This window comes from Coccinella septempunctata, chromosome 8, assembly GCF_907165205.1.
Source record: "Coccinella septempunctata chromosome 8, icCocSept1.1, whole genome shotgun sequence".
Lineage (NCBI taxonomy): Eukaryota > Metazoa > Arthropoda > Insecta > Coleoptera > Coccinellidae > Coccinella > Coccinella septempunctata.
This window is the reverse complement of record NC_058196.1, coordinates 32,156,968-32,169,081: the sequence shown is the minus strand read 5'-3', so window position 1 is coordinate 32,169,081 and position 12,114 is coordinate 32,156,968. Positions and strand designations below refer to the sequence as shown.

The 12,114-nt window shown below is 36.3% G+C and overlaps 2 protein-coding genes across 2 annotated transcripts; one reads left to right on the top strand and one right to left on the bottom strand.

Annotated features, from left to right (window-relative positions):
- The first annotated feature begins 2,234 nt into the window (after positions 1-2,234).
- On the top strand, positions 2,235-4,826 carry LOC123319350 (GTP cyclohydrolase 1-like). Its single transcript, XM_044906266.1, has 4 exons — positions 2,235-2,390; positions 3,676-3,876; positions 3,955-4,237; positions 4,309-4,826. The coding sequence occupies exons 1-4, from the start codon at positions 2,339-2,341 to the stop codon at positions 4,433-4,435; spliced, it is 663 nt and encodes a 220-aa protein (XP_044762201.1). The 5' UTR covers positions 2,235-2,338; the 3' UTR covers positions 4,436-4,826.
- Positions 4,827-9,939: 5,113 nt separating this feature from the next.
- On the bottom strand, positions 9,940-12,114 carry LOC123318873 (innexin inx2). Its single transcript, XM_044905639.1, has one exon. It carries the CDS (start codon positions 11,949-11,951, stop codon positions 10,872-10,874), a length of 1,080 nt encoding a protein of 359 aa, XP_044761574.1. The 5' UTR covers positions 11,952-12,114; the 3' UTR covers positions 9,940-10,871.

Below are 12,114 nucleotides of genomic sequence, written 5' to 3'. Positions count from 1 at the left end.
TTTCGCAAATGGAGCCAATCTTCGAAATACAAAACTTCTCCACGTCAAACTTTTTTATTCAATTGGAACATGTTTCAAATGATCACTAGATTTTATCAAAATTGGTATTCACTCGCTCAAAACTTGTCATGTTATACATATACATAAACAATTACAAAAAATAGAGGAATTGCTGAATGAAAAGTATCAATAACCTATCGATTTTGTTATCTTGAAACTAAGATTACAAAATTGAATGGATCTGGATATTTTTTGTTCGAATGGAAATCTTTAGAGGTCAAACCTGGGCTGCTGGGATTCCCATTTTCAGAATGTGAAATAAATTGTAGAATGGAACAATGGAAACTATAATATACGTACTATATTGTTTACGATAAATTCAAGATAAGATGTGCTATTTCTTTATATTGGGAAAAATGATATTTGCATATAGGTGTTGAGAAAATGTTGAGCAAAAATCTTTTCAGTCTAGCCAGGATTGTCTGAAGTGAAGAACAATTACAATGAAAAAATATAGAGCGTAGTTTTCCGTAATTCTTTATTGGAACATAACTTCAATGCAAAACATCTAGGAGTTAAGCTGGATTCCTCGCTGAATTTGAAAGCGCATTTGAAAAATTCGATTCTGAAATTTAAAAATAGGAAAAATATCCTGCTTAAACTAGCTGGTACTTCATGGGGTGCTGATGCAACTACTCTTCAACGTCAGCCCTAGCTTTGGTTTCTTCAGCTGCTGAATATTGTTGCGTTTGGGTTAATAGCACCCATGTGAAAAAAAATTTGATGCACAGCTAAATCTTTCTATGAGAATTATTACTGAAACTATTAGATCTTCACCTATTCAATGGTTACCAGTTCTTTCAAACATTTTACCGCCCCATATTGGTCTATGGACTATAGACTATAGACACTATAGACAGAGTGCAGTTATAGATTCCTGAAATAAATTTCACTCCTTTCCGACTCATTTCTAATTCTGTCCAACTCTGGTCCAACTCTTTCCCTAATTCGAATGAAAGGAACAAGGCCATTTGGAAATCAGGATGAAAGACTAGCACTATTTTCAACCAAGAATTAGTTAGTGATCCCTCGAATAGAGTTCCTGGTTTTGATCTTCCCAGGAAAATATGTTGAATTCTGAATCGTATAAGAACAAGTCACGGACTTTGCAGAAGTATGCTTTTCCGATGGAATTCAGTTAAAAGCCCTAGTTGTAAATGCGGGGAACCAGAAGAAACCATAAATCATCTGGTTAATCATTGTCCCTTTTTTAAATTTCAGTAAGGTTTTAGAGCTATTGATGTAGTTTTCGATCTTTTTTGAATTGGGTTGTGAATTTTAGGTCAATCTGATATTTAGAACTTAATTTATTATCTCTATTTTTTCTGCTTTTGATTATCTTTTATTTCAGATGAAATTTTCTGGTGACTTGAAGAAGACTCACTGGATTTTATTTTTCTTCGTGGAAAGGATCAATTTTTGCTGTGTCAGATGCCCTTCAATGTGAAATATTTCAGCTTATTTTGTAAACAGTTTCACCTCTTACAATCCACTACACTCACACGGTGAGAGATGATTTTCTACTGGGGTTTATGTAAACTATATTGTCTGATGATTCGAATAAATGAAAACGTTTGTCTCCAACCTTTCACTTTTTTTTTCATAGCCCTTGTCAATCGGAATCTTATACATCCCCCAAAAGCACCACTAAACAAATAATAGTCAGATGAACTTATGTGCTAATGTCAATTCTTGCATTTTCATAGTATTTTAGTAAACACCATTCGTCGAATCCAAATTACCCATTCATTGAGTAATCCATAAATCGGAAATTATGAATGAAATCCACATGCAACAATTTTATGCATACGAACAAGGTTTCAATTACTCAAAAAAACCATCGTTAATTAACCTCCATACCAGCTTTAAAATAACACGAATATCTTCATAATCTACAACTACTGGCGGTAATCAAACAGTCGTGTCTATTATTAATGATTTTATTAACCACCGACAAAACCTTGACCTTGTATCGCACCCAACCAATTAAAAAAAATCATTCGAATCCGTAGGTAATTCACTTTTTCCGACAATTTTTTTTTCTTATCTTCTACGTGTGACTAATGAACTTGTGCAAATTTCTTGGAGTGTTCTCCAAACGGTGACTTTGAAAACGACACGTCTATGTTTTATCTGGCGTGTCCGATCTTTATCATTCATCAGTAGATTGATTCAGTCAAGGATTTTCGGATAAATAGGGGAAACCTACCGAGCGTTCTCAGTTTTTCCTGCGTTAGTAGAGGTGATAAGTCGTGTTTTTGACGTTCAGTGTGCCACAATGCCTCCAGTAGCTGCCACAGTTTGCAACACGCTTTCCTCCCCTGAAAATGGTGCGTTAATAGTGTTTTCTATCATTGATAGCTGATTTTAATCGATTCTTTGTGAGTCAGCAGGTGCATTCCATGTCTCCAATACCATTTCCTCATCGTGTACGGTAATGAACTCGTTGAATATAACATAACTGAGGCGATTCATCGATTCTGTCTGTCAAATACTCCGAAAATTGTCAGCATGTTCATTTCCCACTAGTAGTATCATCAACCATGATACAAAATGTGTTTTCTTTCTTTTGACAACGTTTTAGGAGGTGATTTTCCCCAACAGTTTTTCTGACCTGTAGATGCAAGAAAAAAACGTACTAAACGTTGACGATTTAATAAATATTTCACAGATAAAAACTTCTTCTTGCTTTTTTGTAAATCGATCTTTGTAGGAGCGTCCAATAGCTTTCCTTGATCTTTTGTTGTTGCAGTGAAAGTTTATTCCCATCGTTGAAATCTTTTTCAACCTACCATTCGATATGAATTTTCTCAGGTTGTCTGGGAGTGCTACAAAGAATGTTAATTTTGAGAGCTGAGAAACGTTTTCTTTCTTGTAGAATGTCAGATAAGTTCCCTTTCTCTATTTCTGCATCATAATCGATAAGATAATCTTTACTCCAGACCTGAACATCACGATGCAAGCACTCAACGGTTTAGGAGTTATTGGGATTCTTATGAAAAAAATGCTGACCTCCCATTTTCACATTTTTTTTTATAAGAATCCCAATAACTCATAAAGTTTTCACCCAAGGTATGGCACATCATTGGAATGGCCATCAAATCAGCTATCTGACGATGTGTACGTCGTGTATATCGAAGATATACTGGGTGTGCCATTTGAAATGAGAAAGTAGTAGGCAGTTTTCGGTATAACTGGAAGTTTCAGAGATCTAAAAATATTTTTAGGAGAAAGTTCATTGTCGAAAACCCCTACATGTATATTTTACCACAGAATTATGATTAGTTTTCTATAAAAGTCTAATAACCTATTACGGTGAATCACCCTGGACTCCTATTAGAATATCTTGATTCCAGAATCATTAAAAAAGGAGAAGTTCCTACTACTTTCTATTGAAAATTGCGAATTTATTTTGAGAAAAGGCACAAAATACAATTTTATGCTTTGAGGGTAGGACAATTTCGGATTTCTACAATATGAATTTCAAAACGTCGTAGTTGCAAGCAGCACAGGGTAATTCAAAGCCAACAGTGATCTCACAGTCATTTATAAGAACCCTGTATATGATGAGAGACAATCTTCTGAGGATTTTCAAACGACAATTTCAATTTTCAGGTAAAGAGGTATGTGCCGTCAAAAAAGTACAACAGGACACACCCAAGAGTGAAGACGTATTGCCTGAAATGACAAGATGTTACAAAACTCTCCTCAAATCACTTGGGGAAGATCCAGAGAGAGAAGGACTCTTGAAAACACCAGAAAGAGCCAGCAAAGCGTTGATGTTCTTCACGAAAGGATACACAGAAAGTGTACAAGGTGAGACAACATGACACATTTTCGGAAAAATAATCAATGTTCATTTTTGTCTTATTATCTCATTCTATGGCTTTCCAGAGATACTGAACGAGGCTATATTCACTGAAGACCACGACGAGATGGTGCTGGTGAAAGACATCGAGATGTTTTCTATGTGCGAACACCACATGGTGCCATTCTATGGCAAGGTATCCATAGCCTACCTGCCCCAAGGCAAAATTTTGGGCTTGAGCAAACTGGCAAGGATAGTAGAGATTTTCTCCAGGCGTTTACAAGTCCAGGAAAGGATGACCAAACAGATCGCACAGGCAGTTTACGACGCCGTTAATCCAGCTGGAGTGGCAGTTTTCATTGAGGGAGTGTAAGTTATTTTTCACACAATAGTGGTCTCTGTGATTCTTTCAGATTGCTTATATCATCCTCTTGTTTCAGTCACATGTGCATGGTCATGAGGGGAGTGCAGAAAATAAACAGCAAGACGGTAACAGCAACAACTTTGGGAGCCTTCAAAGAAGACAACAAACTGAGAAAAGAATTCTTCCACTTGGTGCAAAATTAAAGTGTTCAGGCTGACAAGCTCGACTGTGATAGTGATAGAACAAATAGTCTCAATTGGTTATCGATTAGAACCATCGAAAATTGAAACAGTGTATCCCTTGTAAAAACTCATGAAGCTTACGTCCAGTTTCATAATCAAATTTGAGTCACTTTGAGCTTAAAGCTTCCTTTACTGTCATTTTTAGTAGGGTTAATGGAAGCTTTAAAATTAGAGGGACTTCAGGTTTGATTACAGGCCGTTCATTTTTTATTATCGCATAGAATGGTTGTGTAATCAGAAAAAATGTATGTATGTGTGTATATATGTAAAAAGGCACTTTTAATATAAACAGTTTGAGATCTCCCATATTTGATAACATTCTTGATGAATAGAAAGATTATATCCAACAAAGAAATACTGTTGACTTTTTCACCATTGAATATCCCTCATCCTTCGTGTTTCGTTATCACAGTAGCATCTTCAGGTAGGTGAAGTCAAAAGTTGACTTTAATTCAAGACTGTGATGTATAATGCTCCCAAAAATAGTGACTGCAAAGTAAAATTTAATTCTTCATGTGAAATATTCAAAACGGTAAAAAATATTAAAGACTTATGATTTTCAGTAGCAAATTATCGAAGTTGACAGACCATATAGTGGCCAGTGGCCATGTTGTTTTGACGACGTCTGTCAAATCGGTTGTTAACTACACTAAATGATGCAGAATCAAAGTGGATGAGTACAAGATCTTGAGTTGAATGTTGAAACTTTATAATGAAACTCAGTACCAGTTAATTATTGCAAATATTGAATTCTTCTGAAGATTGTCAACATGGCGACTAAGGCTATCAGCTGTAAACATTCCAACAGATACTTTTCCTTGTGCGGTTTTATGAGGTTTACAATCGGTAAATTCCCGAAACTATCGAATTGCCACTACAGTATTCTATCGATTGTGTTCATAATTCCCATATAGATGACGCTGTGGTGAAGAAATATTCGTCGATATCTAATCAATAAAGTTGCGATAAATATTGCCTCCAAATCGGTATTCTCAGTGGTTTTGTTGGGTGGAAAACAACAAACAATACCCAGTATCTACACACGCTGATACTAAAAAGGTGCAGATCAAAAATCTGTCTAGTGAGTTAGATTGAAAGAAATGTGATGGCCCAAAACTCGCGCCCTGAAGAACTCCTTTCCCCCAAAGCAATTTCCACCGAATCAAATCAGTTGTATCAATAAAATGAGAGCAAAAAATACTGCTTTTTCCTTCCATCCCGAAAAGCGAGAATTTTCTACAAAATGATTTCAATCAATCGTATACATACACATTTTGTCTGAAATAACGGTTGATATTTGTTCCTAGAAGAAAACATCGTGTGTTACAAGATGGTTGAACGAACTATTGAAGAAGGCCATGACCATCAATTTGCCTCATTGAAATATTTATGCCGACAGTATAATACTTGCATGTGTCACAAAATACAACGATGCCAGCCTTACTTAAATTACGTTAGATCTAACCATTCGCCAAGTTTATCAGCAAGTTCATTGGTCACATGAGGAAATGATAATTTTATAAATATTCATCAGCTTTCTACAGTTTGTATACAAAAGAGTGGACTAGAAGAGTTTTCAATTATTGTCGAACTGAAATGAGACTTTCAATCGAGCATAATTTTCCCACCCTTGGTATAACAATGAAGACATTATCAAATAAGTTTAATAACAGTATGTGGGTGTCAAACTAATCTGGTGCTTATCGCAAATATTGAATTTTGTTACGGATTACATCACTTGAATCGAATAACATGCCAATACAGAGTGATGTTTTCGTAACCCAACTTGAAAAATTTATGATCTGCTCGAAAAAAATGTGGTCAGTTAAAAATTCGTCAAGATCTAACGGTTGCACTGAGGTCTATGAAATTTCGAGATTTATCACTAGAAAAGTTTTTCTTGGAGAATATTTATCATATTGAGATCTACGATGATTTTTCATTGGTCATAAACCACCCCAGGTAGAAGAATTGGCTGATTTAAACCCATGCTGGTGGATCTGAGTTTTCTCGAGACTTGTTTGGCATCAGCGCCTTATTGTAGATCATCTCCTGCTGGAAAATTGTTTTAGATGCACGTGGGTTGTTAGTCAGTTAAAATCATGATGAAACTCAACAACCTCTCGTTTTATCTCACACAGTAAAGGTCAACTTCTTGCACTTATAAGGAAATCATGTGTACTGAGAGGTACACAAATATCTGTAGATCACTTCTATTATTCTTTTACGTTTATCCATTATCCATTAGTCTGTTAGTGGTTAAAGAACAATTAGAGTTATTTCCAATGTATTTTCGTTATTTTGAAGCACGCTAAGACAGGTTTTTTTGTTGCCGTTGGAAGTCATAATTTTTCACAGTTTGCAATACCTCCTAAGTATCGTATATTAACGTTCATCATTTTATACGGTTTTATGAGCAATTACCAAGCCTAAGTTTGTTTGAAATATCGTTTGAGGCGCTAATAAAAGTTATTTACAAAAGACGCTTTGCTCTATCGCATAACTCTCGAAAGCTTTTCAGCGAGAGGCTGGAAGTTGGCGCGAGATAAGAAAATATTTTCGAATAACCATGTATGAATCAATTGACCCAGTTTCTGACGATTGTTAACGTGGGACTATATTTGACGATGTGGATTATTTTAATTGGGTGAAGAATTCTATTGTTTCCCACAATGAACACTGTTATATTTCTGTCGTTAAATTGTATTTCATCTGAATGTGCAGATTTTGATAGCAATTAATTTATAGCAAACACCAAAGAGCTCTTGATAGTTTTTCTTGAAAGAACACATCCATAACAGATGTTTCAGATAACTAAACAAAAGCTAAGAATAAAGATAAATTTATACGCAAGCCCTTTATCAATTGTTGATCAATGTATTTTGGAGTCAAGCACAAAGGACTGATTGGTGTTTTCGAAGTGTTATCGAAAGCATGCCTTTTTCATTAATAAGAAATGATCTGTCATTCTACTGACGTCGTTATGTTTGGAGCCAGAACACAATAGGCAATTATAAGTCATTTCCTCAAAAGACAAGAAATAGTGAAATAGAACATCTGGTCATCGACCAGAATAGAAGCCGAACAAAGAAGTTTCGAGCTTTCTAATAAAAGACGTACATATGAGGATGAAAATCTGATGGAAACAGGCCAAGTCAGTCATGTTCAATATTTGTCGTATGCATTATTCGAAGATAAAACACAGAGAGCTCGCATGGTGTACCTTTCTGATAAGATAAATTGGAACAATTGCTCTTTATAAAGACAATTGCCCATTTTAGTTCTCCATACGTCCAAATATCGTTGAAAATTTGATGGAAAGCCACAATCGACAAAGAAAACATTGTTTCTCCTAATTTGAAAGTCTAAAATAGCTGGCTGGAATATTGCTTCACTACGAAGAACAAAACTTTTAATTTCGCAGAAATTACACCATTTTTATGGTCAATTTTAAGAATTTCGTTGCATTGTTCAAGCGTTATTATTATTATTATTCATTCAATAGCCTTGTTTTTGTCCTTGGTTCCTTGTTGAAATGTGAACAATTGACACATGAGGCTAAATAGCTGAGGTGCAGTGTCTGTTACATTACAAACTCTGCCTGATGAACTCAATACCTGATACAATTGTTCATCGGGTTGTGAACAATGTCTTTGTAACGTAACCAACCATTGGAAACATTTCCAACTGATTGATTCCATCCTGTCATAATTCATTCAATATCCACACAGTGGATCGATATTCTTCGATCGGATCAAAAATTTTACTCATTTTCCACATATTGCAAAACAGATCATGTTCTCCGATAATAAGATGATTTATCTTAATTGCTCTGGATAAAGTCATAAATTTTCAGGATTAATGCTGATAAGAGATCAATAGATTGAAAATCGTTACATAAACCACGAAATGAACACATAATAAAATTTTAAAACGAGTCTAAACGTCTTATCTTCCTCCAGGTAAAAACCAAAAACATCGAAATACACTCATGATTTTTTTCTATAATAGACTGATACATATATTGCAATCCAATTTTTTAAAATCCAAGTGTTACAAGTGTAAAATGACTCAAATCAATCTCTAAACATCAATGTACCTGTAAAATATAGCTTTCTATCAAATATGAACTAATCTATAGCCTATCTTGTACCTGTTATCTGAAGTGACTACACTGATTATATCAATGAAATTTCCAGTATCATTTCTCTTCGATAAAAAAGATCGTATCACTGCGAAATTCATATATTACTCATGGGCCAAAATTGGGGAAAACAAAGTTATACATTGTCATTACAACATTAAATAACAATACTCTAACCTGGAATAAACTCAGTAAACAAATTTAAAAAAAAGGTATATAAAGTCACACACATGTACCCAATTTCAAATTATTATAACTGGTCGTCACAAAAATATTTCTGGGTTTCCTAATTATCCCAATTTGTTCATTTATATACCCGCAACTCGACTGCACCCAAATTTAGCTCCAGGGTCGGTTTGAATAGGGGAGGATTTACTACTTTGGTCTATTCTCGTCTGGCTTCATGTACATAGCAGAGACTCTGGTAAACAGCGTTATGGTGTCAGACTTCTAAGAATTGAATAACGATTGGCGGATAATACCTTAAGTTGACTCATAAATTCTTCGGTAAACCTGTTTTGGGAGGCGAACTTTAAAATTTAACGGTCGAAAAAATTCAAATAAGCGAAAGTGTTCGAAAACCTTCCTATCTCGGAATTTCGAACGGTAATTTCTTGAAAATCTAACAAGAATTTCGAGTAAAAGCCACGTTTTTCCTCAAGGGAAACAGAAAAATCCATCTTTAACTCAACTGGTCTCCATAAAAACTAAATACGTAGAGAAAATGAGGATTTTCGATAAAAAATTTCAGGATAGATAGATTACATTACTAAATTTGAGCGATTTCCCTCAACCTAGATGTTTCTCGAAATCATCTGCAAAGCGGACTAGTAGATTCTTGGTTTACTGACGCCATTTTGGCTCAGTTAACATAAAAAAAAATCATAACAAACCGAAAAAAGAGGTATTCAACACTTTTGCCTTTTCGAAACATGTAGATTGCAGATTTAACAGAATGGGGAAAGTCGTATCCCAAACGGTCACCCATTCAGGTGCAGAACACGTCCAACGCTGCTTAGCTCGTCAAAAAAATTCATTTACTATTATTGGCAAAACTACAGTTTCGTTCAAATTTAAATCTAGTCCTTGGTTCTGGAATGAAGTTGAGAAGGTTGCTGAATGATTTGAGCTTCATCTGGCGAATATTTCTCGATTTGGAAAAAAATACGCGTACGAAATTCCACAGGGCAGACGCCGAGGTCAAGCTATGAGGATTCTAAGCACGCCTATGCTAAAATGCCGTCAAAATGGGCCAGTTATTATTTCATTGGCATTCATTAACGATGCAAATTGAGCGTGAATGTTACAACAAAAACAATCGTCAGAATAACCTTACTTTAATTCGAAAAATTACTCATAATCTTCCATGACAAAAGGCACTTAGAATAATACAGTGTAAAAATAAAAACTTGGAACACAGCAGCATTCAATTCACCTAAATAATTAAAATGGAATTATCGTATCGGATACTAATCGCTAAAATCACAAAATTTCACACTCTGTCGACTGTCTCCGGTGGTTATCATTGAAGAAATACCAAGCTGCACTCTCAAATACGAAAAGAATTGTTATTTAACGATTGGTAAATCATACTAATTAGGAATTGATATCAATTCTTGAATTTCTTCAGTGAAATCACCTCAGACGTCTGTGAATTCTCGGAATTCCAGCGGTGAATCGCTAGATTTCTAAAAATTCGAAACGATACAATTTCACAGTATAAATATAAGGAATACAATAAAATTGAGGAAATTCTCCGAAACAATCATAGAGAGCAAGATTTGTTCAACACTCTATTGTTAATCATGTTAATTAGTGCATTATCAACGACATGTTCGAAATGAGAATAAAAATTTTCTAAAAAAAAAAAACTTCTACATTATATACACAGTAAATATCCTTTGATATAATTATTTCGATAGGTTTGATTACCAAAAAGATTTATTAAAACCACGGAATATAATACAGTCTTTTTTTTACTGCCATCACAGAACTTACGCATGCTTAATATCATAAAATTGGTCCCTTAATTTGTGCTATGGAATGTTGTTCTATGTAAAACCTGTCGGAATTTAATGATAAAACGTATAACTATAGAAATGTGGCACTAGGTTGATTGTTTCAAGGCAGTTTCAGCTTGAATCGGAGGCCCTACGATATCTCTTTTAAAAAAATTGTTCGTAAATCACTTGTTTATAGGTTATATCGACTCAAACTCGATAAAACTAGGAAACGGCCCCCTTATGGTGCAATCTAAACTGTTTCCTTCCCTTCCATCTTCTTGTAGATGTCGGATATGACTTCCTTGAAGATCAAGGCGTCGATGTTCTTACCCAGCTGATACAGGATGAACCAATCCCCGATCTCGCAATTGTCGGAAATGATCTCGATCTGTTTCTGTGGCGCGATGCGACACTTAGCCCTCAGCAGATAAAGACGGAATCTGGGCGCCATGATGACGCACAGACGATAAACCAGAGAAATACCGGACAAGATGCTGAGTATCACGAACCAGAACCACAAGAAAACGTAGATTTTCTCGTTGACGATGTTGACGGGCAGTACGCAGAGACCGTCGAACTTCTGGACGGATCCGGAGGGACCGTATTTGTGGAATGTGCACTTGGTGACCTTGGGGAACACTCTGGCCATCGGGTCTTCTCTTTGTTCGGGGTCCATCTCGGTGAAACTCAAGACGTCGGTGCCGTAGGTGCTGAATTCGCCGCCCAAGAAGTAATCCATGAAGAAGATCTGTCCTACCACGTTCACGAAGTTCAGCACCTCGCATATGAAGAATCTGAACGCGTAGAAATTTTGCATGTGGAGATTGGTCAGGAAATAATCGACCAGGATGCCCTTACGTTCGTTTTTGCATTTTGTTTCGACGATTGGTGCGTTGAGGTCAAGGACCAGCATCTTGATTCTGCCCCCTTCCCACGTCTTCCACAGGTATCTGGGCACGTAGAACAACATGGCTTGGAAGAAGAGGGCGAAACAGACCCACTGGTAGTATTTGTGGTATTTAACCTCGTCTTTACCGTCCACATGGCTTGCAACACCTGGTTGTACTATGTCTATCCCTACGCGTCCTGTTAGCCTGTTTGGTACCGTGTAAGTGGCTGAGATCCAACAGTAGGTGTCCATGACATCTGGGGGGATCTCGTCGACGATGCAGTCGATGGGGTCGCCTATGTATTGCCGACTTGTCACGAGCAAAGAGAACGCCACCAGTATGACCACAGATGCTTTGTAATGGAGTCTGAACACATTGTTGTCGATGCACACGGCATCGATCTTCAACAGCCCCTTGACAGAGCCGAAAACGTCGAACATGGTGGTTCGTTTCACTCACTGGCACGTTCTTTAGACTGGTTATCACACAAAGTTCAACACTAATCACAGGAAATACATTACTTTGTTGTAGCTGCGTTGGCACTCTCTCGCAACAGTCGAGTCGCTTCCAATGCACAATCTACCGGACTGAGAGGGGAGAATA